Source organism: Rhipicephalus microplus, chromosome 1 (genome assembly GCF_043290135.1).
Source record: "Rhipicephalus microplus isolate Deutch F79 chromosome 1, USDA_Rmic, whole genome shotgun sequence".
Classification (NCBI taxonomy): domain Eukaryota; kingdom Metazoa; phylum Arthropoda; class Arachnida; order Ixodida; family Ixodidae; genus Rhipicephalus; species Rhipicephalus microplus.
Genome location: NC_134700.1, coordinates 287,669,557 through 287,695,034, shown reverse-complemented (window position 1 = coordinate 287,695,034; position 25,478 = coordinate 287,669,557). Strand labels below are relative to the sequence as shown.

Genomic DNA, 25,478 nt, shown 5'->3' with positions numbered 1-25,478 from the left:
GTGCAGATTTTCCTTGCAAAAGTGCTTTCATGGCTTCGCGCACCTCCACTGAAGTGTAGGAGAGACACTGCTCTTAAAGAAAAGTTTTTTATTGCTTGATTGATTTTGACGAAACTTGGCGAACTTATATATATGTGTGTGTGCTGATTTTAAATGTGCAATTATTTTCCTCGTATATGGTGTAGTTTTTAAAATACAAAATATTTCATGGGCCTTTTGTGGAGCAAGATTTTCTTAAATCTAAGTCAGCTACAAAGTAAGTTGACATATCACAATAATCTGGAATCAGGACTGTGTGCAATGCTACAAAAATGGATGATCTAAATCAATTTGAACAAAAGTTATGGTACGTTGGTACGTTGAATTTGTGTGTGAGTCAATTTAAACAGAGAATTTCACTGGCAAGTGTTCAACATTCCATACCTTTTCTTCTAGTTGGTTTAGAACATTAATTTTTGTTGCATTGCAGTCAGCTTTGATTCCAGATCATTTTGATATGCTTATTTACTTTGTAACTTTCTTAGTTTGGACAAAGTCCCACTCCCCAAAAGGCACACGAAATATTTAGTATTTTAAAAAATACACTGAACACAAGAAAAATAATTGCACATTTAATATCAGCACACATATATACATACACTTGCCAAGTTTCATCAAAAATTATCTCAAAATAAAAAGTTTTTATATGTGCCATGTCCCCCCTGATACCATCTTTACGAAGAGTTACATGCGGATTAATTCGTATACACCTATCCGTTCATTTCGAATACGTTGAAATTTTCAGCAATTTAACAACTCGAGTCGAAGCAAACTCGAATACTGTAATATTCGTTCGAATATTCGAAGCATTCTAATATTCGCACAAGCATAAAAACGAGCCTTCAAATTTACACTTCTTTCCTCCATACTTCCATACAGTACTTTCATGCACATGAATAAAACAGAAATTAGAGAATATTAAAGGGCCCATACACCACTTGGAAGTCTAAATTTGGTTGCGGTGTTGCAGTTGTGCATGAGTCTGCAACGAAGATGTAGCCACGAGAATTTTTCGGATTGGTGCCACAATGAAGGGGTTGCATGCGTTTGATGACAAAAACATGGCCCTTGGTCGTTTTACTTTTTCCTTCGCTGGGCTAACCTCTCCTCTTGGCCGAGCATTCCTCCTTGCCATGTGAGAAGGAAAAGCAGAGAGTGCTCATGCCTTCAGGTACGCAAACAGGTTCTTGCCGCTACTGACGACCAGATTCTACTCGTGACATGGCACAACTCTGGGGATACCATAAGTCCCAGAGAAGAGCACGGGATAATTTTTTTATAATTATTTTTAATTTGCCCACAGTGCATAGCATAGGCGCATTTAGCATGGTTGACTGCGACAGCATCCTGCGCTCTTATGTGCCCGTTTACTTGGATCTTGCTTTGAAAAGTGTCTTAATGGCATTGACAGATGCACTGGCCTAAATCAGCACAGTTTTCGTAAATAGTAAACAGCATTCATTAACACTGAGGATAAGTGTAAAAATAAGAGGTACGCCTGTTTCAGTGAAGCGGCAATGTGCCTGTGCTCACCTGAACCCAACTTGAATAAGGGCGTAGCACTGGCAGCAGACTGTGGATCAAGCAGCAGTTCAGATGATCCCATGCGGCCTGCTGCAGTCCGTAAGCCAAGAGGGGCATCCCCAACAGTGACACGGCGAGTACGATGCTCTGCACGGTCACTCGTCTCATTAGAACCAGACGATGGAGATGCCTGCGTAACAGATCCCGAGTAGTACCATATTTAATTAGCATGCTGTACAATCTACTTTAAAATCTCACTGCATGCAGAGGTTTATTATATAAAGCCATTCTGTAGGATCCTCTCTAGTTTTGCACACATGGTATTTAAATACTACTGTGTTTGTGCTTCACTGTGCTATTGAATAACAGTCTGTACAAGAAGATAGTTTTATTAAATTTAATTCTAGGGCGACAGAGATGTAAGGTTGTTATTTTTCACATTCTGACACTTTTCTTATTTTCTACCACAAGGAGCTACCTGCTGTTAACCTCACAAGTGCTTCGGGCCCATCTATTGCGGTCAATAATGAAAGAGGACAGCTGCTCACAATTCACTCTAAATGTATGAGATATTCACACATGCGTATGCAGCACAAATAATTTACAAAAAACTGCTGCCTGATGTTCCTCAATGTACTGCAGAAATTTTTGCATTCTGTATTCACTGCAGTATGATCTCATGTTCGGCAGTTGAATGCTACAACCATTGCGTCATTATGACAGATGCAATAGTGCTTGCTTACCACCATGAGGCTTTCGTTGGCTGTAGCCAAAGGGATGTCGACAGGAGCTGACAATGCACGGCTAGTTGGACTGGCCAGGTACGAGGCTCCTGCCTGACCTGGTGGGCTGCCCAAAGGAGATTCGGGACACGAGTCACCCACCCTTGGACCATCTGCTGTAATTAAATCAGATCAAGCTATATGTGTTGACGTCCAAATTAATACAGACACTTGAAGTGGAGCTTCCCAGTCAAGCTCAATCCCTAGTGTGGAGCTAAACCTGTGTAGACTAGCACCTTCGTTTTGGCCCAAATCAGGATTGTGGGGATCTGAGGCGCGGCTGCGACCATTTCGCGGGCATTTCGCCGCACGGCCACACTCTTTTGCTTTTCCTGCTCTGACAACGACGCGTGGCGATAGATGGCGCCACGTACGAGCGCGGCACGCGGTATGCGCGCGCCGAGGGAGCGTTCTCTCCTCCGTGGTCACCGCCGGGTAAGCACGTGTTTTCCTTCGTCCACGTCCCCTTTGGGAATCGCCGGACTGTAGCCTTGGGGGGAAGGTGGCCTTGGGCATCTCGGCAGGCGTGTTTACTTGAGTGCTAGCTTCGGTAGCGTAAGCGAAGCCCACAGCGGTGCGTAGTGCTTGAAGTGGTCGTACCACACCGAGCCGCACTTGCCGTAGGCCTACGCATACGAGGTTTGTCCTAACACTCGCGCCCAGGCCCATTGGCCATCGTCAGAGTGCACAGCATAGCCGCGAGGGACATTTTCCCAACCCGCATGTCAAAGCTCGCCATTGCCAGCTGCGACGTGCTTGCGGTTTTCCCCTTTTTGTGAACGTCTGCGTGCGGGTGCCTTTGCTACCTGCGTCCCGGGAGCGGACGTTGTACTGTTGTTCGGAGTGCCGCCAGAGGCAATAAAGTGTTGTGTATTTTGCATTAGAACACTGTTTTGCCGCCCCGCGCTAAACTCCTTATTAGATGAGCGCGCGCGGAGCGGTGCGCTACATGCGGGTAAGTTACGGAGTTGCGGCCCTGTGGCTCGCTAAGCGTGGACCCGCGGTGATCATCTACTGCAGCTAGTAGCGGGGTCACCATAGGATGCAACTGCCGTAGTAAGCAATTGAACCCACAACCACAGTAGCAGAAGAGTGTCATGGTTGCCAAGCCAAAGACTAGTGTGCTGAATATCACTGCATCAGTTCATATGGGCCCACATTTGACACAAAGTGATGTAAGAATAGGACAGACTCACTGACGAGTACCTCTTGCATCTTCATAGAATCAACATGCCACAATAAGCAATGTCAAAAGCAAAGGGACACGATAATTCTGCATAAAAAAAAAGTGAAGGACAGCAAGCAAAATCTTGAACAGCAGCAGAATGTTTGTGCATATTAACGTCGTCAGTAGAGAGTGTCTGGCAAAATAGTACCCGTAAAATGTAGCTACAGGAGTACACTCAAACTTGAGAAGTATGTGAAGCATTATAGACTTTTCATTACATTACACATTATAGAATGCCTTGCCAAAAAAGTGACTATTGGCTGAGCTTATTTGAACATCTGCCCACCGTGGCAGTCGAGCGGTTAGAGTGCTCAGCTGCTGACTTAAAGGTTGGGAAATCAATCCCAGCCACTGCTGCAAAATTACCATAGAAAGGAAATGCTAGAGGCTCATACGAAGTGAGATGTCGGCACACTTTAGAGAACACCAGATGAGGAAAATTTCGGTGCCGTCCACAACTATATGCTTCATAATAGTACCATAGTTTTTGCATGTTTGTATTAATATTTGAATATTTATATTTAGAAAGTAAATAAATCAGTTGCTATATCTATGTCACAGATTCTCAACACTGAAAAGACAGAAATAAAAGACGGACATTTTTACAAGATTAACTTTCACATACATTTTCACCTTCATGGCCATATCTGACAAGACTACATTCGTTCCCTGCCGAGAGAAAAGCGGGTACGATCCGTCCATTTCTCACAAGTAGTTACCACCCGAGATATCTCAAGAAATGTGCCACATCCACATGTGCACATACCAGCGTCTGGGCTCTCTTCGAGCAGCAGGAAGCCATCGTTGCCACTGTCTATGCTATCTGGCCTGCTGGCATGAAAGTCAGCACCCCGACTGTCGGGTGTGACGGCACGCCCTGCTGCAGACTCGGGATGTGGCCCTTTGGCCAGCGGACTGCGCTCCGGGCTGAGACGGGAGGACAGGCCTGCAGCACTGGGCAGGCTCTCCGTGGAAGGTGCCAGGCTGCCACCCACAGGCGAATCCTCCACCCGATAGTCCTGCCAGGAAGATTTTCAATTGCAGCCAGATGTGAGCAGTACTTACTAACACAACAGATAATGTATGCTCTATATGGCATTCTGGAGATTATAGACGCACTAAATATACCCAGAAACCTGGTACAAGATGGGATAATCAATTGTCACTTATTATGAAGAAGGTAGTCACCTACGGTTTACTAGGACACTGAAAATTTGCACATGCTAATTTATTTGGAGACCTTCACAGCAACACCACTCCATCTATCACAGTAATGTAATGCAATCTTACAACTGAAAATCCTGATGCTCCACATAGTGTCATTACATTTTTCGAACGCTGGCAGGCTGATCAGGTGCAACGTCGATTGCCATCACACAGATGTTTACAATAATTTTGCTAGGTTGCCAGCACTAAAAGGCTCCACTGGCCATAACTAGAGGTCGGGCCAGCCATGTATCCCAGGTCATGCCAGGCGCAGAGATTGCTGATCTCAAAGGCTATGTTTGTTCGCAACAAGTAATGAGCCAGTGATGCATCTATAGTATCTATTGAATGGCTACCATTGCCAAACAGCAGGTAAGGCCAACCTTGGAGTTGGCTCGGCCAGGCATTTGAGGTCTGAAGTGAATGCTTGCACATATGAGTACGTCACTGGCAAAGAGAAAGCTAAACATGAGTACTGCAAGACCAACTAGCGCAACATAATTCCCCTTTTGACATTTGAGGGCGTGCATTGTCGCGAGTTTCTGCTGCTAGGCTTGATCTGCGTCTCGCGCTTCATCTTGCCCTCTAGTCTGGTGCTTGGCCTGCGAGGCCTGATCTGCTGAAATTGCTTCAATGCTGCTCGTTCCATCTGCACCGCCAAGACGAATGAAAAAACAAAATCACTGCATATCCTTGAGACGAATGATGATGAGTTGGCGAAGCAGTGGGGTCGTACGGTGTTACCGTCAACCACCCATGACTCGAAGGGAGCACAACATTGTTCGCCACATCAGTTGGACTTCCACAGAAGTTGAAAGAGGATGAGAGGCTGAGGAAATTGCATCTTTGCCTTTCACAAGCATAGTGTTGTCGGCAGCACTTTAATTGCACTAAGTCATGCACATAAATACAATGCGGCCTCTACAGTGCCTCATTCTTTTTTTTTTTTTTGCAGTTTCAGTTTCAGTTTATTTCGGACATAGTTACATGACATGAAATATGTCCACGAGGCAAGGCAAAAGGAGACCCATATGTCTCCTGACGAGGCATTCACCCCGGACTTACACGTCGGACAGCCAGGAGCAAAATCAGAGAAAATAAGTACAATGCTCATTGCACAACTTATATAAACAAAAAACGAGCAGTAAAAAACACATTCGGACAAAAATTATACAAAGTTTACATTGTTCAGGTTTAACAGTTTTATAATGTTACATAAATATACAAAATTACATATTTTCGTGTTGAAAGCAAAATAATTGTAATTTCAAGGAGGCAGCAAAAGTAGCTTTACTTGTTTTTTAAAATGAAACATACTTGAGTTCCGATTAGCCAATTCGATTAGGGATGGGTATGCATTCAACAATGAAATAATCTGATAATCTATAGTTTTAGTACCATAATTAGTTCTTGGTCATGATCCCGTCAATGAAATAGTGCGAAGGTCATATGCCACTTGTCTATTTAGATATTTGCTTGAGAACATGGTGCGATCACGTTTGAATTTGCGGAAAATCATTGCTGCCAAAGAAAGCTGATATAACTTTGAGAACGGTGGTACGTTCAGACTTTTATACAGAGAGTCAGTTGATGGGGGAGGATGGGAAGAAATCATTTTTAGGCTCCTTTTTTTCTATAGAGGAAACACGTTCAGCATCCGTCTTGTTGCACATACCCCAGACTAGGTGACAATATGTTAAGTGGGAATGAATAAAAGCGAAGTACAATTGTTTTCTAACACGCAGCGGCAATAAATATTTTAGCCTGTATAACATAGCAAGAGATCTAGATAGAATGATAATGATAAGATCTAGATAGAATGAGATCTGATAACTATAAAACACCAACTGCCAGCGCTTCATTCAGCTAGCCAAAAGAAACACTTTTATATTGCTATCTCATATTAATCTTTCATAAAAATCCTCTGCAATATTTATTTTTTCCATTATTTTGCTACCAAGTATTTGAAAAATATTCTAAAATTATTCTATTCGATGCACACTCCAATATTCAAATTCCCTTTGAACCCAAAATTTCGTTACTAGCACAACGCTAACAATAATCCTTTCAACATGATCCTTAAGAAAGAAATTGCTGTTCTTTATGTTCTCTGAAAACTGCTTTAGATGTGCATAGTTTTCAGATAAGCATTCAAATAACAACTGTTATGTACCCTAATGATTATTAGATCAAGGTAACTGATGATCCCCATCAAGATCAGCCCAGTATATAAAATAAAGGGTAGATAAGAGATTGTCTGGTGAGTTAATTTATGAACTTCAGTGCAGATGCGGGGGTGCTGTGTCAGAGAGGAGCTATAAGTCTAGCTTGTGTAAGGTTCACACCATGATACTCAAACATGATAATGCTCTATGTCTTACATGAGTAAATGTAGTATTCGATACGTCTGCAGCCATGAAAATTGAGCCCTTACCTTGATGTTCACAGTCAGAAGAGGAACTACCGTTCCATTGCAGAAGTAGCACCTGAAAAAAAATTAGTAGAGAAAAACTAAGTGACTAGTACACCATAGATTGATAGGCGTTTTTTATTGCAAACATTCACTTATGTCACTGATGCAAAGCCATAGCTCCCACCGAAAATCTACATCTACACAGCTTTTACAGTAGTAGTGACAAGCAGCACAGTAACTTACTTTTAGTATAAATAATTAAGATTTAATATATTGTTTGAGTAAATGAAACTTAATACTTTGCATTTTGTTTTACCACTGCCCATAATGATGCACTGAACTGATTCCAGTAGTGCAGTGGCCAATACTGATGCGATGTGCCGAAAGATGCCTCAATGGTGCAAAGAGAATGAAGGTGCTGTGCCCCTGTTAGTCAAAGCAAACTGTGTGTGCTGTGTTTTGCCCACAACCTATGATTCGATTGTAGCCTTAGAGCCATAGTGATAAGTAGCTGAAAGATGTCTTGCGACACTTGCCTGGTGTTGAGGTTTGAGTCGTCCGCTGTCCAGCCGTCCATAATCTCTTCATCATACAGCACGGATTTGCATGTGTTGCACTGGGAGCAAGAAGTGATAGACACCTCTAGTGCCACACGACTGGTACTGCCACCACTTGCGGTCGGCACAGACACCTCAGCAGGTTCCACAGAACGTAGCAGTGAAGAACCGGCGACGGGAGTACCAGCTGTTATTACAATCGTAGGGGTGTGTTATAATTCATTCCAGATAGTAAAGCTGTCTTCAGCTCATTGTCCAAGCAAAAATCTTCCTTATAAAAGAAAGTTAGGCACACAAGCATACACTCTCAAGAGAAGAAAATGAGATAACACAAACAGCATTTGTGTTGGGCTGCTCTCTCCTCTAGCGTCCATATCTGCGTGCCTTGCATTCTTTCATGAGTTCCTACTAACTAGCTCAACTTTTATTTTGTTCTGAGCTTTCTTGTTCTAAAGCCTGTAAAACTAAAGGGTACCTATTCCTTCCTCCCTCTTTTTCAAACTGTTATTCTGCTTGAATTACGATGTAAAAGATGACCTAGAGGATGGCTAGTCATGCGAATCACCTTCAGAAAACTGTTTTTGTGTTTCCTGAAGAAGGGTGACTCCCGCGCCTCAATGAAACCTCAGCCACATATCAACAAGCACTAAACACAATTGTGAGTCTACCTCAACAGAATCGACAAATAAAACATTCAACTAGTGTGTTAATCCCTGCAACACCTGCATGCATGTAACTATTACTACACATAGTATTACCGTAAGTGAACTTCTTTTCGGTACCTGCGCTTTTAACCAAGCCATTCCTTGCCGATCAAAACAAGAAACCCATGAACAGAAGGCTTGATGAGCCACAAAAGTAACCCACCTATTGCACTATCTGCTATAAGCAAGCTGTCTTCAGAAGCAAGCTCCTCAATGTTTTCTTCTCCACCGTGCCCCATCAAAAGATCCATGCTTGCACGGCGGCTAGATTCGAGTGATAGCGAGCTCTCTTGGTCATCATCTTCCAACAGCAGGTGCTCATAGCCCCGAGGCAAGGAGTATGAGGAACCTGCAAAGATGCACTCCCTTCAACGTTCTTTTCATGCAAGTCCATTCATTTTGATACAAAAGTGAATTTTATCGTGGTGTACCTGCCGAAATTGGCACTAGCTTGAGATTAGACAACAGTACTAATTCTGGTGACTTCACGCAGTTGTGGTGACTTCAGACACCAAAACTTCCAAAATGGATGCTTGTGTGTGACCAGAACACTCACCAAACATGCTTGTGCATCACCAACGTAGCCAAAGAGCGGAGCAGCTGTGGAAACGCCACAATATCTTGCGCGAGCATATGACAGGAAGCTCATGCCGTGATGTGGCATTAGCATACAGTAGAAACTGAAACTCGCTTTTAAAAACGCATTGTAATTACTTTTTCATGGTGCACTCGTACATAGCAGTGCATTTTCTAGGCTCTTAAGAGCTCTGCCTTCCATTTGACACAAAAAAAAAAAACGACAACTGAAAATTTTAGTGTAGCACTCCTTTTGAACCCATAACATTTACGCATTGCGGCAAAGATGACTTTCGAACACTGCTATGGCCGCGAACAAATCAACTCACAAAAACACTGGTTCGAACCTATGATAGGATAAATGCGGCAGAGGTGACGGCTTCAGAGCCACTTTGGCCCTGCAATTGGGGCAGAAAGTCTCAAAATTTGGATGCCATAGAATTTCAACGTCCGCAATTTTTGATGCTCTTATATGATGATGTCTATGAGGCTTGTGGCAGCATCCAAATTATTAATCACATCTGCAAAATCTGCAATTGACTGTAGATACGAAACAGGGCAACATACTGTGTCCTCGGTACTCTTGATTTGAAACCATGGAGTGTGAAAAATAATTTAGGTGTCGACACCCTTTGCTCACCTTGACAGAGACCGTGTCCAGATAATGTTCGGCTTTAGTGCATGTGCTGGCCACAGTATCATGACACAAAAGCAAAGGGGTGCTGCAACGAGGAGACCTAAAGAGACCGAGAGCGACAAAACACACGGATGTTCCCCTTTTATGTTATACTTGTATTTTTCAAAACACTATGCACACTAGCTGCTAAAGCTAGGAACGCGTGCTGTGTTTTTAGCAACGGAAAAATGCCACGTGGGGCAAACGCAGCAGTTGCCTCCACTGCGTTCTTTCTTGCACAGCGCTGTTACGGACGCTACTTATACAGCTCGTCGTCTATTGTACATACGCTGGCCACAGTTGCATGGGGGCGTTGCAACATAGGAGCCTAGAGGGACTGAAAATGCTGAGCATTATTTGGACGCACGATGTGGGGGAATGTTCACACCTTATTTTTGTTACACCATGTTTGAAACTAACCTCTGGTGGGTGTGTTGGAGGCCGAAAGTGATTGCTTTATCTCAGTGAACTTGGAGGCCATTGAGTTGGCAGCAAGGCGGAGGCTGTCAACCAGATACTCTGAATGACGACTAGACAACCGTGACAGGCCAAAAGTGGATGACTGCGGTGACTGGCCACTGGTCAAAGGAGGGGCCTCTCGAGATGTCGGAGGGCACTGAGGAGAGTAGCGACGGCCAGGAGAGTAAGGCAAAGTAGACGATCTCGACAAGCCTCGTGGAGTAGACAAAGCAGGACCGTCAACCACCACGGTGGACTCCAGCGGCATTGTGGCCCTTGGGCTTGGTGATGCAGGCGGTGCATCCTGCGACATGGGCATAATGTTCAGCATTCTTTCTTTCATAGAAGGAGCGCACAAAAGATGTAAAATACGCACCCATTGAAGGACACAAACAGAAGCGCCTTTGTTTACGTCTTTGTATGTGGCGTACTTTATGTACTTTTGTGGCTGCTTCTTTAAAAATCATGGCTCACCAACTAGCCCATCACTACATATTAAGCATTCTACCATCTCTTCTGAAGGAACATAAGTGGAAGATATGACTAATCTTTCACAATTCTTTCAAATGCTTTTAGTTTTTCAAACTACTTTTCCTTTTTATAATTAATATAATGATGCTGCCACCCATACTTGCTTGGCCAGTGCAGTGGGATGGGCTTTTGCGAGGTTTAGCGCGAGTAGAAATAAATGCATCAGCATGAGTGACAGCATAGCTGGCACAGTGCGAAGCGTGCGTCTTCACACAGTGTCATAAGCAATATTGACCAACGATTCCAAGCATATCAGATGTTAGCGGCCACAAAGTAAGTAACTGTTGTTACCGCGCCTGTGTGCCTCCACAAGAATGATGTTTTTATATTTCCACCTGCATGTCGCGGGTTGGGGCCAGAAACATCCTCGTTCTGAAAAAAAAAAAAAAAAGGAAGATCGCACGCTTCTCCTTCGCTTGAGAACAAGCCGCAACGGACGAGTTTTCCGAGAGCCAGCTACTCCGTGGCTGATTAAAAGACCGCTACCCTCCTGAAGTCTTGTGACAATATGTCAGCCCCATGAAATCACTGCGTGCTGCTGTAGACTGACCTGTTCCACAAGGGACTCCATCTGAGACGATGACCTTGCAGGTGATGACCGCGCTGAGCTGGACTTGTGGTTAGAGTGGAAGGTGGAGCTTCTTGTCACAGACGCCATCTTTGAGCCTAAGGAGAACTTGCGGCTCTTAAGCCCCAGTGTGGAAGAGATGGAGGCAGCTGCCCCTGACAGGTCTATCTGCTGCCAGGCATCTCTCAGGGGGCTCAGCGTAGAACTGATGAACTCCTTCGACTGCTCCAGGGTGCGAGCCAGATTCGCCGGTGACCCACCAGTTGAGAAGCGATGCATCTGGGCTGGTCGCGGTGCGGACCGGGGTGGTGTGACGACATCCGAAGAGCGGCTGCTTGGGGCATCTGGAGCAGGGCTGACAGTGCGATCTTCTTCCTGTGGTTCCTGAAAAAAAAAAATGAGGCTCAAACAATCATATAGGAGCAAAGCTAGCAATCGAGCATCTGTTTGGCTATTGAATTAGCCCAAGCAGCTGAATTATTGAAGATGCAGCACGGCTATGAAAGGTACACAAACACATGAACTCCCATGTATCAACTCCCTTAGTGCTTTTTAATGCCGTATGTCCAATACGTCGGACTCTTGTGATAAAACAATAGAGCCTTAGTTTCTACAGCATATCTGGCCATGCAATTGTAAATTGCTTCAAAGATAGTAAAACACAAAGGAAATACAAAACCAGAATATAAGTCGAATTTTTTTTTTCAGAAATACGCACTGAAAAGTCGACGCTCGTCTTATAGCGGTCATTGGCAGAAAAAAATGTGGCAGTCTCTCAACAATGGACAGCTAAAGCCGAAAGCCTTCATTGCCATCATGAGCATTAGCAGCGGCACCGTTGGGCAAGGCTACCTGAGACCTACAGTGTTCTAGCAACGCCATTCTGCCTCAGTTATATGCTGTCAATCTGCTGTTTTCTATTTTTTTATTTCCTTCAGAAATGAGTGGTAGTTGACGACAGTTTACGATAAGCTTTAGGAAAAAAGTTATCAAGTATGCCGAAGCACACGGCAACCTGGCAGCACAACGGGAATTCAGCGCATTGACAGTTTACGATAAGCTTTAGGAAAAAAGTTATCGAGTATGCCGAAGCACACGGCAACCTGGCAGCACAACGGGAATTCAGTGCACCGGAGCAAAGCATCCGACACTGCAGCAACCAAAACAAAAACTTTGTTTAGTGGACGAACTGCAGCGCACCCCGAACTGGAAACACTACTCTTTGAATTCATCTGGGAGCTGCATGCAAAGTCGCTACCCATAACAGCAGGGTGCATCCGGGTGAAAGCCCCGAGATAGTGCGCAACTCTGGGCTCACGATTGTGCAATTCAAGGGATCGCCATCGTGGGTTCACCAATTTATGAAGTGGAAGGGCTTTGTGCTGAATTGGCGTACTTCCGTCTTTCCGCAAATGCTACATCAGTAAGGCAGTGAATGGAGCGGAGGACGATGCACTCAGGGACATTACTAGTGAAAAACAGATGTCGGACTCATGTTCAGAAGAGTCTGAGTGACAGCACTTTGTGGCTTTCTGGTGTTTAACTACATAAGATTACAGTCCAAATAAAAATAAATGTCACGACAGTGCAGCTAGTTGTGTCGCGTATTTACCAAGGCAAGGGTGCGCCGCGATACTTTGCAACTTTTAAAAATTTATTTTTTCCGAGATTCAAAGTTTGGGGGTCGACCTATATTCCTGTCTGACCTATATTCCAATTTCCACGGTCAAAACTGACAATTTGAATGCAGTTCATCAACAGAATTTATCATTTACAAGTTTTCCTGAATGCCGACACAACTATTACAAGCTCACAATGCAGCTAATGTTACTATAAACAGCAGTTGTAGGATAAAAAAACGAGCTCATGTAGATAAGGTAGCCAATGTAAATTCATACTAAACCACTACACCATGAACACTTTAGCGCCACCCAAATTTTCCTCCAGGGGCTCTTCTGGAAGCAAGAGAGTCCTCTTGCATTTGTACAAAAGTGCTTCTCGCAAGATCGAAAGTCATTCTCTGAATTAACTTGGGAGTTGAACCCTAACGAATGCTGTTTGCAGTAACTGATTCAGGAGAGCGAGAAATTCAGCGGAGTTTGGGAGTATTCTTTTTGGAAGTTATAACATGGGCTGTCATGCCTGTACGCCACCCACCTTGGCAAGGGGGCTCTCGGCAAGTGCGTCCGAGCTGACTGGTGTTTCCGCAAGGGCTGCCAGGTGAGAGTCTCCCTGTCCCAGGGCAGTTTCCTCCCCGCCGAGCGTCCAAGACCTGCCAAGTACACGCAGGTTTCTCCTCCTGGCCGGTCCACGCCCACAGTGCAGAAGCCGGGCAGAGCAACAGTGCAGTGTGCAAAGCAGCAGGGAGAGGGAGAGCAAAAGCATGAGAGAAGAATGTGCACAGCAAAGAGCAGGCAGATAAAGAACATTGCCAAAGGACACGGATCTGACAGTGCACTTGAAGGTCTGGTGAAATTTGTTCCAGGTGAAAGGGAAAGGTGTATATACACTTGCACCACACAGCCCGATGTTGTAACATTACATTGCTTTGCTGGAAGAAAGTGTGATAAGCCTATTGAAATTAGTCTTGCAAAGCACTGTTCATAAAAGCGCTGCACAACGAGAAAGCCAGAGGTGTAAAGGCAAAGCTAGAGGTACAAAGGGAAAGTATTCACTGCATTCCCATAGGCAAGCACCTGTTCCATATAATGAGCCAGCATCACAAAGTCTAACTCCCTACCTAATCAGACTGATGGACCACTTTGCAAAGGAATAGAATGTGCAATATGTGAAGAGTGGCATTACAAATGACATAGGTACGAGCCTCGACAAAGCACATGCAGCTGTAATGTTTGTTCATATTTAGAATAGTGGACAAGACTCTAGCCCAGATCCCCTACAAACACATACAGGCCATTTCCAGTGCCACTCCAGGCTTCAACACGTCAAGCAATCACCAAGCCCCTGTGCAACGACAGCCACCCATGCCCCTTGCCTGCACTGTGGAGGTACTTGCATGTTAGTGGGCCTCTGCTGGTTGGCACGGTCACTCGCGCTGTGGTAGCGCCGCCGACCATTTTGCAGCCTGTCAACCATAACGCCTCCATTGCTACGCAGGAAGGCATTCTGCCGCATGGCTTCACTCGTAATCAGGACCCCCGCAGAAGGCACTACAAAGAGGTTAGTACAAACATGAGCTCTTCGAAGCGTCTGACCATGGAACAAGAAACAGGAATGAGAAAAATTATTGTCTGGTTCCTTGCAAAAACTGCAATAAAAGGCAGAAAGCAGCTTGTTTGCAATGCTGTTTCCAGAAAACCACTTTGGCTGATACACACTACAGATTTACAATTGTTAAGACAGAGACTGATAAACTGGCCACTAATAGTGTACTCACAATGATTTAAACATGGTCAATTCAAAATTCCATTTAATTTATGCTAACTAAATCTTTGGTGAGTTTACATAGTGAACATACCAATAATTCATTTCAAAACATTTTGATGCCCCACGATTCACAAAAATATTTGACTTCAAAATTATAGAGTTCCAGGGTGGTTAGAGCAGCACTGCCAAACATAGCTGCTAAGAGGATCCAAAAGCAATACTGCCTATAAATGAAGACCACGAAAAGTTGTTTGCCTTATCAAAATTTCATTTTATCAGAAGTTCAACTCATCGAAAGTGCCCACAAAAGAGGAATTTACTATGTGCAAGGTGCGTCCAAATGCAGTAGACTCTCAGTAAACGGAACTGCTGCTTAAACGGAACAAGTGCTTCTGATAAGACTGATTTCCTACTTGTATGAAATACTCTCAGTAAACCTACTCTCAGTGAACAAAACTCCTGTTACATGGAACATGTATTTTCTTGGTCCCTTCAGGTTCAATTTATTGAGAGTCTACTGTATCTATCACTTGAAAAGAGCAAATCAAGTGGGTTCATAATGGGCAGCAACTACAGAAAAAAAAGAGCACATGGCTTTACATAGTGTCTTCCAAGAACTCTTGCTAGGATTTATCAAGTCTGCAATAATTTTGTTTGTGCTTTTAGACAACTTGCCATACAGCAACGGAGTAACACCTCTTAATCTGTAGTGTCGGAATGATTTGGTGAAGGCGATTTCAGTCTGGCATCCTTATGGCACTCGTCATGGTCCTGGCACATGTGACCATGATGACGTTTTTATTCGTTCAGCGAACTGGAAGTGCAGGAACACACAACAGACAGAAAAGAGCTACACGGAACAAGCGCCCTTCTCTGTCTGTTGTGTGTTCCCGCCTTCCCAGTTCGCTGAAGGAATATTACCTACCAACTAGCCCACCTATCTGTCCTATTGCAATGACGACGTCTTTTGTTGGAACTGAAATTAGCTGACTGTAACATTGTTTTCACATAGTTCAGCAAATCGACAAGTTCAGTTTTACGGGGTTCCTCTTGATGAGAGTTTAGACTATAGGCTGCAAGCATTGTGAAAGTCCACTGTTCATCTGCACTGAATGCTGCTTTCAATACTACAACACATATATCGGACAGATGTAGCACTTTGGGCGTCCTTTTTTTCTTCTATTCTGTGAATGCTTGAGAGTGCTGATGGGATGTGCAACTGTTTCTAATTTATTTTCCTTCGGTCGCTATGCTCTGCTATGGTTTTTAGCACTTAAACTTTCTGTCAACCTGCTAAATTTACTTGTACAAGTTCCATCAGCACATGTATTTATCCATAAAAAAGCAAATAGTGTTGCTGAGGTAAGAAATGAACTGCAGCTGTGTACATATATCATAACTCACAACATTGCCAATTAGTAGTACACTACACACAGACCACAACACACGCACCACAAACAGCTCTGGTGTCATAGCCACATAGTTCAAAGTACTACTGGCCATGACTAGTTGAAAAATATGCCAATTTTTTCTGCCTGAATGGTTATGAGATCAACAGAAAAAACACTCCAGGCCTTCCACTGACACATTTAGTAAGTAATGAGTGCGAAACTACAAACAAATAAAATACAAAAGCCGTGGCAAACGGTTTAGTGCTTACGTGTAATGTGCAGCAGGAACCTAATGCAATGAAGAAAGCAGACCTACAGGTCATGAAGCTTAAACTGTTTCCATCAAACTACTTCTAGCGTAATGTCTAACTTTTCAAGCAATGGGGTTCGCCACATGCTTTGGCCGCAAATAACACAAAAAAAAAAACACAGCGACAAGCACAAGCGTTGTGTGTTCCTTCACTTTGTGTTATTTGCGGCCAAAGCATGCCGTTAAGCAAGTACCAACTAGGCCAACAATCAGTATGGGATTAACACATGACAAAAGCACTTGTCCACAGGAAACAACAATATGAGAGAATAGATACGACACAGACAACAGGAACAAAGAGGCAGTATGAAAGAGGCAACTTAGCAAAATGCATATACAAGGTGTACTTTCAGGGGCATGACCCTATCGCTATTGTTAGGCAGTTTATATTCATTTGGTGACTGCCAGCTCCTGAGAACTTATCACATGCCAATACAGTCGAGCCCACATATAACAGTCCCTCTTAAAACAAACTTTCGCTTAAAACGAACAATATCCACGTAACCATGAAAATATACATTGGTTTAATGGCACAAAATCGCACTTACAACGAACGTCTATAAGCGCCGCCAATCGGTTACAGCGAACGGGGTCGGCACTCTGCCAACTTCCCGGGAAACCACTTTCGACCACCGATAAGGCATCGGCGAGGTGTTCATACATTCTTATTGTTAAACGCCGACCCTGCCTCCGCACCCCTCTAGTTGCCACTCTCCCCGATCGCTTTTTGTTATGCACCCCTCCGTCTTTTATCCCCTCGTTACTCTCAGCACCTTGCATCGCCAGATGAGGCCCGTGTTTTCACACTGCCACCAATCTTTCGAAGACTGTTCCTCCATCTCCCCTGTTTTTGATCGCTGGTACTGTCATTGGCCTCGCCGGCCTGGAGTGACCAGACCATTTGCGTCGGCCACCGACTCTATCCAATCATCTGCCTATAGTACACGCGCGTACGTTACCCCACCGATTCTGATAATTCGCGATTCGTTTCTTGTTTAGGACCTGTACTCGCTCACTTCGCACTCGGCTAAGCATGCCATCCGCACGCGTGTAATTTGCGCGGAACGGATTGCGAAATATCGAAGTCGGTGAGGCCACGCAAACTCGCCAGAGCAACAAACAATTTTTTGACCACGGCCGCTGATTATTTGAACATCGCCGCGCACGCAGATCCAGGTGGCTGTGCTTTGACCACTGCGCGCGCGAACACTCTTATCAAGTTTTTCTACGCGCGAGTGGTGCGTTTCGCGGACCTTTCAGCAAGCTACCCGACCTGCCTTCTTCCCACGTGTTTTGGTTTTCAAGGTCGCGTTCCCGCCGTATCCCCATCTCTCTTCGCTTTATCACAACTCCTTGCCCTTCTCTCGCAAATCTGCTCTCCTCTCTTGATCACAACCCCTTCGCCCGTCTCCACCGCTCCGCAAAGCCAGCCACGCTGGCTTGAATTAGTTTCGTTTTCTGACGAGAAACGGGCCCAGAGCTGTTCCACGCATTCTGGCATGTGTGTCGCGTGTGCGCGTCTTGCTTGCTCTTTTGGTGTGAGTGTGTAGCCAGAATGGCAGACGGGAGACCTTGCACGCTTTTTACTGCCGCTCAACAAAATGTCGAAAGTGTGACCGCTTGGCTTGGGCATAATCCACGCGTTAGGTGCCGCAGTGCGGAGCACTTGCTCATAGCTGTTGACCACCTGGCAGCCAACTTGCCACTTCGGGGGTCCTGGTATTCCGCTGTGGAGATGGTGAATATTTTGTGGGCGGCAGTGACGGCTACGTGCGCGCAAAACTGTTTTCGCGAGGCCAACTTCGTCGACATCGGGCCCGATGCCTTGCTTGAAGCTTCCGAATAGAACCACTGTGGCAGCGCGTCGTTGACTCCAACATGAGAGAGCGGGTGGAACATCTGTAGCGATAATTTCATTATAGCCGATGATGATGCTGACACCACCGAACTGTGCACAGATTAAGGCATTGTGAATGAAGTACGCGGCAAGAGTGATTTGGAGGAATCAGATTGCGAGAACGGCGAAACTTTAAAGTCAGTGCCTCATGCAGCTTATGCCACGGGCCTCAGCAAACGAGCACGCTGCCGTTTGAAATAAACTAGAGACCACCCTTATTGCTTCTGCTCTTCTAAACACATGCATCACAGACTTTTTGGGGCAAAAAAAGTTTGTGTTTTTACTCACAACTTTTTTAAAAGCTGTGTTTCATCTACTATGAACTTTGGATACAGCGAACGGATGCCGCATCAGGCTCAGGTTCGTTATAAGCAGGCTCGACTGTACACACAATTTAACAGAGTTTCCGCCATTAAGTTTTGAAAATGTCCCGCATCAGCAATATGATGACATTATACCATGAATGTTAATTTTGATGAAACACAACAGTGCAAAAATATGCTACGGAATGCATAAGCATGCTCACATTACAGTTCATATGGCAGGTTAATTTTATGCACTGGGATAGATAGCATAGCGTTTAAGGTTTGGATCTAATCCTGAATGGTCTTCTAGAAGCATATAAGAGAACGAAGAGCAAGCTAGATGCAGAATTACAAAATGCACTCAGGCAGAAGGGGTACATGCCTATGGCATCTGTCAACGATGATGCACTTCCAAGAGCTCCAACTGAACCACGGATTAGGCTGTTGACCCGGTTCCGGAATTTATCTGACTCGGTGAAGTCCAGCTCCTCAAAGCGCATGCTCTGGACCACAGCACCACTTCTCCTTTGCCTCCGCTGGGGAGCTGCAATGATAGATTGTAGAAAATTCTCCATATCACAAATGAGTGCAATGTAAACAAAGAATTTTGTTTTACTTTAATAATTGGAGAGAGTACGGAGTAATTTTAGAATGACCGTTCCATTAGAAGTGTGCTGTCACACCAATATCCTGCTGCAAAACTTCAACCTTAGGTACAGGCAAATGCCGCTATGGCACCAGTATGCCACAGGTAACGTGCATTACTGCATGAAGGTTACGTCCCTCTGCTATTAACCCTCTGCCGTCGAAAACTTTTACCCACTTTTCGCTTCTACCAATCTGGAACTGTTTAGCCAGTTTCTGGAGCTGTGAAGAAAAACACAAACTGTCGAGGATATTTATTTTTGCTCATGCATTCTGCAGGCAACTCCTTCAGGGATATTTGGGCAGTGTATGATACCGCTCAAAGGATCCTTTTCTGTGCAGGGTCCTCCTGGGGATCCTGGGTGTGTTGTCGGGTGCTGCCCAAAACGGACTGTAAAGGGTTAATATTCTTGAAACTGAATATTTCAAAAAAACTGCCCAACTGGATGCACTTTATATACTGTTTTTACTTAACTGTAACCTGTAGGATGAGATTTAATGACACCCAGGAAGTAAAAAATAAAATAAAATGTAAGGAAATGTAGTGCATCAGCATAAAAACAACTTGAATGTCGTGAATTCTGGTATTAGATTGTAACACAAATGTCGACCTCAGGTAGCAATAATTTAGAAAAAATCTCGTGTTACATTTGAGCAAATACGGTAATTGAAACTTTTGAATGGTTCCAACTTAAAAATGGCTCTACTGTTCCTGACATTTCGGAACCAACACCTTTTTGTTTTCAGCAGGGAGTGACAAAAGAGGAGGAACCAACACAAAGAAGAAACAGAGATTTCTGAAATGTTGAGAACAATGAGTCAGCTTTTGGTTGGAGCCACTTAAAAGTCTTTATTAGCATTATTCATCGCATTTTATGACTGTGTTACGATAAAGACGAGTAGAATCCGCACTGCACAAGCCATCCACATTTCGAGCCATCATCTTGCACATTTTTTTATTCATATCTTGAGCTGCCTTTCAGACTCAATGCCTTTCTAAACAGCACCTATCTAAACAGTGCTATTGCATCAGGAAAAAAGAGGTAGACGTAAACCACAAAGAAACACTTGCAGGCGCCAAGCCCAGCACAGCGTTCTATATATCACTTGTGAGCAACGGCTTAATGCATGTGTAAAGCACTATGCATTCACAGAAATGTTAAGTTGCTTCACCAAAAGAATGAATCAAAATATTTGCATTATACTACGTCTTTGAATATTCCCCCAAATTTGAAAAAATTCGATGACGAGTTGGCGTTGCTGCCAATGTGGGAAAGAAGAGGGCTTGCCTATTCTCTCTTTGCTTGGCTGAGGTATGGCTGACAGCTCCTGCCATGATGCTTTGGCTGTCTCATCCTGGCTGGTAGAGCCGTAACCTGCATCTGACTGGCCTCCTGCAGTAGTGTGAACCCTTGGCTTGGCCACCGCATCTACATTCAGCAGCAACTCCCCAGTCAGTCCACCGACCATGAAATGGGGTCAACAAAACCACTATACAAACATCGGATGGCCTTAGAATACCTCCTTTTGGAATGGTGGAAGGGGCAAGGCATGCCTTGCTGCGCACTGCAGCACATGCACGTGTGGCACCTGGCAGATGCATGTTATAGTGACCCGAGCCCATGATAGTACACCGAAGTCTTCTTTAACTACATACAAAGCAATCCTTGGCTGAATAATCCCACGGCACAACCTTGCACTTCTCCAAGGAAGGTAGATTTTATTTACTCTTGCAATAACAGCATTACTTAATTGAAGCAGGTGCGAGCAAATCTTTAATCTCAATTTCAGGGAAATCGAATCCAACATGCATCTTTCTTCCAATAAATTGAATCCGAAAATTGCCTGCACGTGAAAACAAAACTGATTGCCAAGAGCCTCCCATCAGAAGAGGTAAAAACACAGTGTCATCGACATCACACAATGGCGATGCACAAGTTCATGAGGTTTCATAGAATACTTTTGTGCGTGATTGAGCTGTGCGCATTGTAATTTGTTGCCTTGTGAAGTGCAACTAGTCATGTCCTGCTGTTATATAGATATGTTGGCATCAAGCGAAAGTTGTTTTGCACAGTGAAAACAGCTGCATCGCACCCTTTTGCGTGCTCAAGCTTGACAGGGAGTGCCACGAACCATGGCAGGAGATCAGCAGTACGTCAACGAGAAAACCTTTATACAGACCAATCAGGATTTCAGAAATGAGCTTTACGGCCAGCTAAAGCTGCTACAGACGGAGCTTCTCTAGCAAACGACCCAGCGTACACACGAGATCGAGGCGTATGCAGAAGTGCATAAACGAAGAATAAATTTTCCATTCTGAAAAGACAACCTGTCTCAATCTATACTTGCCTAATCATCCCCCTAGGCGAATGTAAGTTTTCATATTTTGCCCTAGTGAGTACTTGCTCGATGTACGATGCAAGTAAAGGTGCGTTCTTTATTTCAGACAGAATTGGAAAGTCATGATAAGATGCGGGGTCGGTGTAAAACTGGGTCGTATAACTGAGGTTTTTAATACATTATCTATATTGAGATTTTGCCGGGACCAAACCGATCTGTAGTAAAATGCAGGTCGTCATAAAACTGGGGGACATATAATAGAAGCTTCACTGTAATTTCATCTGCCCACCTAATTTTCTGTCCCCCTTTCACACGTTTGCATTCTCTTGGACTTCAATTATTTTCTTTCAAAATCAATTATTCTCAATTTGTTTTACTTAATTAAGACACATTACTTTGTGACACAGTGGACAAACTTTAGCTGTCTCTGAACTACCAGAGCGTGTCCTGAATGGTGGCACACCAGAAAAATAGAAGTCTGAATCTGCTGACCCCCCCGCCCCTGCAGACAAGTGGCCATGGGCACTTCAAGAGTTACTAAACAGGCACAAGAATGTTCTTGAATTCCACACCATAGCAACCTGGTTGCCGTGCCTATGTCTGTACCATTGACATCATGCTCAGCGTGAAATGTCTTAACCAAAAACCTATCATAGCAAGTGACAGGAGCTTGGTAGCATAAGTAACGCAAGGTTCTTTCTTAGTCTAAAACTAAACTTTTTTGGTAAGCGAACTCAGTGCAAATATGGTGCCAGGGTGCCCTATACAAAAAGGCACCTAAATACGAATAACAGTGCTTTGCGATTTCACCTCACAGGGGTTTTTCTGACTGGCTTTCCTGAGCTTGCAAGAAACAAAGAAACTTAAAACACACACACACATAGCTGATTCCACTGTCAGTAGTAAGATCTTGCAAAGGGCACTTTCACAAGTGATCAAGCACAAAAGTATTGTGCAGAAGCACGCAAAGCACTTACAAGTAAACCAATAATTGAAGCGAAAACAGCTTCGCGAAGCCTGAACCCTAAAAACATAGCAATCGTTTCAGAAATTTTTTTCAGCAATTTTGATGGGGTGCGGCCCTTCCATGGAAGTGTTAAATCTTCATTCACTCTTTTATTCTACGTATGGAAAAACCTACTTAATCGTGTCATATGTATCTAACAATGATATATCTGGCATATAGCTACAAATGTCTATGCTAGAAGTCTTCATCGGTATCGCTGCTCAGGCTCGGCTCGTTGCCTCTGTCATCCGCATGTTCATGCATCCAATAGTCCTCAATGCTATGGCACTAGAAATCCCGGTGACATTAAAACTTTTTGCACTTTAAAAATTTTTGCAATAATGTCCGTGTATACCACACACCATGCGTTTAAAATCCAAAAGCAGACCAGCTGAAATGATGTCCTCCTTAGCAGCGACGACGCTGCTGTTTGCAGGTGAGATTTTTTCTTTCCAAACTTGGACTGCCAAGTTGTGGGGTGGGGCCCTTAGTCAAGTGTATACGGTAAATCATACTTTCAGTCATCAAAGATAAAACAGATGGGAGCTGAATGCAATGCAAAATAAATACAGCAATAGGAACTACAACCTAAACACAACTGCACAGTCCCAATCAAGGATTCGATCCTCTGTACTGTGAATGGTTCAAAAGTTTAAGAGAGAAATACCGACTGACTGGCACATTGCATTGCAACTACCATGCAATAAAACAGACGAAAAATGGGTCACACTCTAACCAGAGCTGGATCGGTCATCTGTCTTGGTGAGCAGCTCAGGCAGCAGCTCTGGAGTAACAGCCATTGGGTCAAGCTGGGGCCTCAGGGTCTCCTCAAGACTGGTGCGGCTGCTGCCCACACTACGCGGGGCGTCAGGCACTGTGCAGCCTAGGGAACCCTGAGATCGCCGCAGCGCACGCTTGAACTGCGACACAGCAAGGACAACGTTGCGCAGCTTGGCCCAATGAGCACTGTCCCCTGTGGGCCAGGCACACTCCAAAACAGCCTGGAAGAGAAAAATATCAAATCAGAGTGATGTGATAACACGGAAATAGCTTCACTACAACATAGTTGGCGCAGGCTACAAATTATTCCGCATCGCCAATGTTTGCATATCTCATATCAGCACCATAAACACATCAGAAGGCAAATATCACAGGTCTCATAAGGTAAGCTGAAGCTCTAAATCTTGAAGTTCAACAGATGGAAATGCTAGCAGAGTATTTACTTCTCGGCACATGTAACAGCACGCAGATAATTACACACTGCTTCAAGGAAAGCCTGATCCACTATTCATCCGCTATTACATGCGATTATGCACATAGGTATCTTTTATATTTAATGAGATCCATGATAAAATTCAGTCAGGAAAAGCTGAATTGACATTATTTGTAGTAATTCTATAACACAATTACCACCAATAATGTTTCCGATACTTTCCCTGGCTTAATTGTCAGTTCGTTCTCAATACGGTTGCATAAAAAAATTAATAAAAATGAACCCCTAAAATTCTTCTTTTTTCACCTACACGAATTTAGTCGTTCAGTCAAACAAATGAACAAGTGGCAATAATAACTTAAGCAGTGCCAGAGACACTAAAAGGCATGCAACACCAAGACACTGAAGACATGCAACACAGACAATTTCAGCCTGTAATGTTCTTCAACATGAAGTTGGAAATTGCCAAACAAAATAAAATAAAAACATGCACCACACATTTTGTTTCTCAATTCGAAAGCAGATCTGTGAACTTAAATGTGATATTTAACAGAGCTCACATGAATAGCAGTTCCACAAATTTATTTTATCCACCACAAAAATCCACAAAAAAAAAGCATGCGCATCAACAAGGAAACAAGAAGCAAAGAATGACAAGATAGATAAAAGTATGTGCAGTAAATATAGCTCATTACCTTGTTGTAGTAACCATAAGTAATCGCATTAGCTTGAACACCATGCTTCTTCATGTCGAAAAGGATCTTGACAGCTAGAGCCGGCTGACCATATTGGCCACAAAGCAGCATAAGGATACGATAAGAGACCTGAAAAGCCCAAAGAAAAATACTACAATTATATCTCTTGGTTCCATTCCTGCAAACAAGGTAAAAAAGAATTAAACAAGTCTTTTTTCAATGCTGCAAATCTTGAAACTGGAAATTCATGGAATCGTGTAATTCATATGTAGTCTAATACAGTACTTTCGTCCCGTCAAAGAATTAGGTACCTTAAATTCTTAACATTATTATGGTATATCAGATTGTGAACACAAAAAGAAAAACGTTGTTCAAAAAGAGATTTACCACTTTGGGTAGTTATTATCTGGACAAGCTGATGACACATGTTAATAGCTTACATCATCACAAAACAACAAAATAAGAGAAGTAGAAGTGCTGCACATCATCTGCTTTTTTTTTTGGTCTGCAGTTTCTGACTTTCAAAGTTATAGGCTCTGATGCAAATGAATATAAATGCACTTAATGCAGTATGCAATGCCCTCTTTAGTGCAACTCTTTAGAAATCAGCAACAGTCATCAAACCGATGAACATTACAGTAAAGAAGGAGAAGAGCATTCCCCAGGTACAAAGACCCATGGATGTGTTACTAGCCGTATGACCCGGTGCAACTAGCACTACAGAGGTATTATATAGAACATGGTGATGCTTTCACAGCCCATTCTTTTTGTATGCACCTCATCAAATGATATACTGAGCTCACATGCACTCAAAAGTCATAAAAAGCTTTATTTAAGAAAACTGACAAAAGTTTAATGCAATCAATTTTAATAATGCACGTTCAATGTCTACTAAAAGGCATGGTGGCCAAAGCAAAATAAAAAAGTCATTGAAAATAAGTACGCTTACAAATATAATTTATGACAAGAGATATCAATTCATTTCACCACATAGATCATATTGACTAGGCAGGTCAAGAAAATAAA

At 43.6% G+C, this 25,478-nt stretch overlaps 1 protein-coding gene across 4 annotated transcripts in view; it reads right to left on the bottom strand.

Moving 5' to 3' along the window:
* Positions 1–25,478, bottom strand: part of Crag (DENN domain-containing protein Crag) — a 61,908-nt gene that overhangs the window by 8,119 nt on the left and 28,311 nt on the right. Inside the window, exons 19-32 of one of the 4 annotated variants that reach the window (XM_037412121.2) lie at positions 24,453–24,581; positions 23,281–23,545; positions 20,488–20,628; positions 18,936–19,097; positions 14,280–14,433; positions 13,421–13,562; positions 11,246–11,647; positions 10,126–10,468; positions 8,617–8,802; positions 7,729–7,936; positions 7,214–7,265; positions 4,340–4,592; positions 2,307–2,461; positions 1,573–1,753 (exon numbers count right to left, since the gene is read on the bottom strand). In XM_037412121.2, coding sequence (XP_037268018.2) covers positions 1,573–1,753; positions 2,307–2,461; positions 4,340–4,592; positions 7,214–7,265; positions 7,729–7,936; positions 8,617–8,802; positions 10,126–10,468; positions 11,246–11,647; positions 13,421–13,562; positions 14,280–14,433; positions 18,936–19,097; positions 20,488–20,628; positions 23,281–23,545; positions 24,453–24,581 — 2,773 coding nt within the window. The remainder of the gene's footprint in view (positions 1–1,572; positions 1,754–2,306; positions 2,462–4,339; positions 4,593–7,213; positions 7,266–7,728; positions 7,937–8,616; positions 8,803–10,125; positions 10,469–11,245; positions 11,648–13,420; positions 13,563–14,279; positions 14,434–18,935; positions 19,098–20,487; positions 20,629–23,280; positions 23,546–24,452; positions 24,582–25,478) is intronic. The other 3 variants (XM_075865087.1, XM_037412122.2, XM_037412123.2) reach the window with 3 other exon arrangements.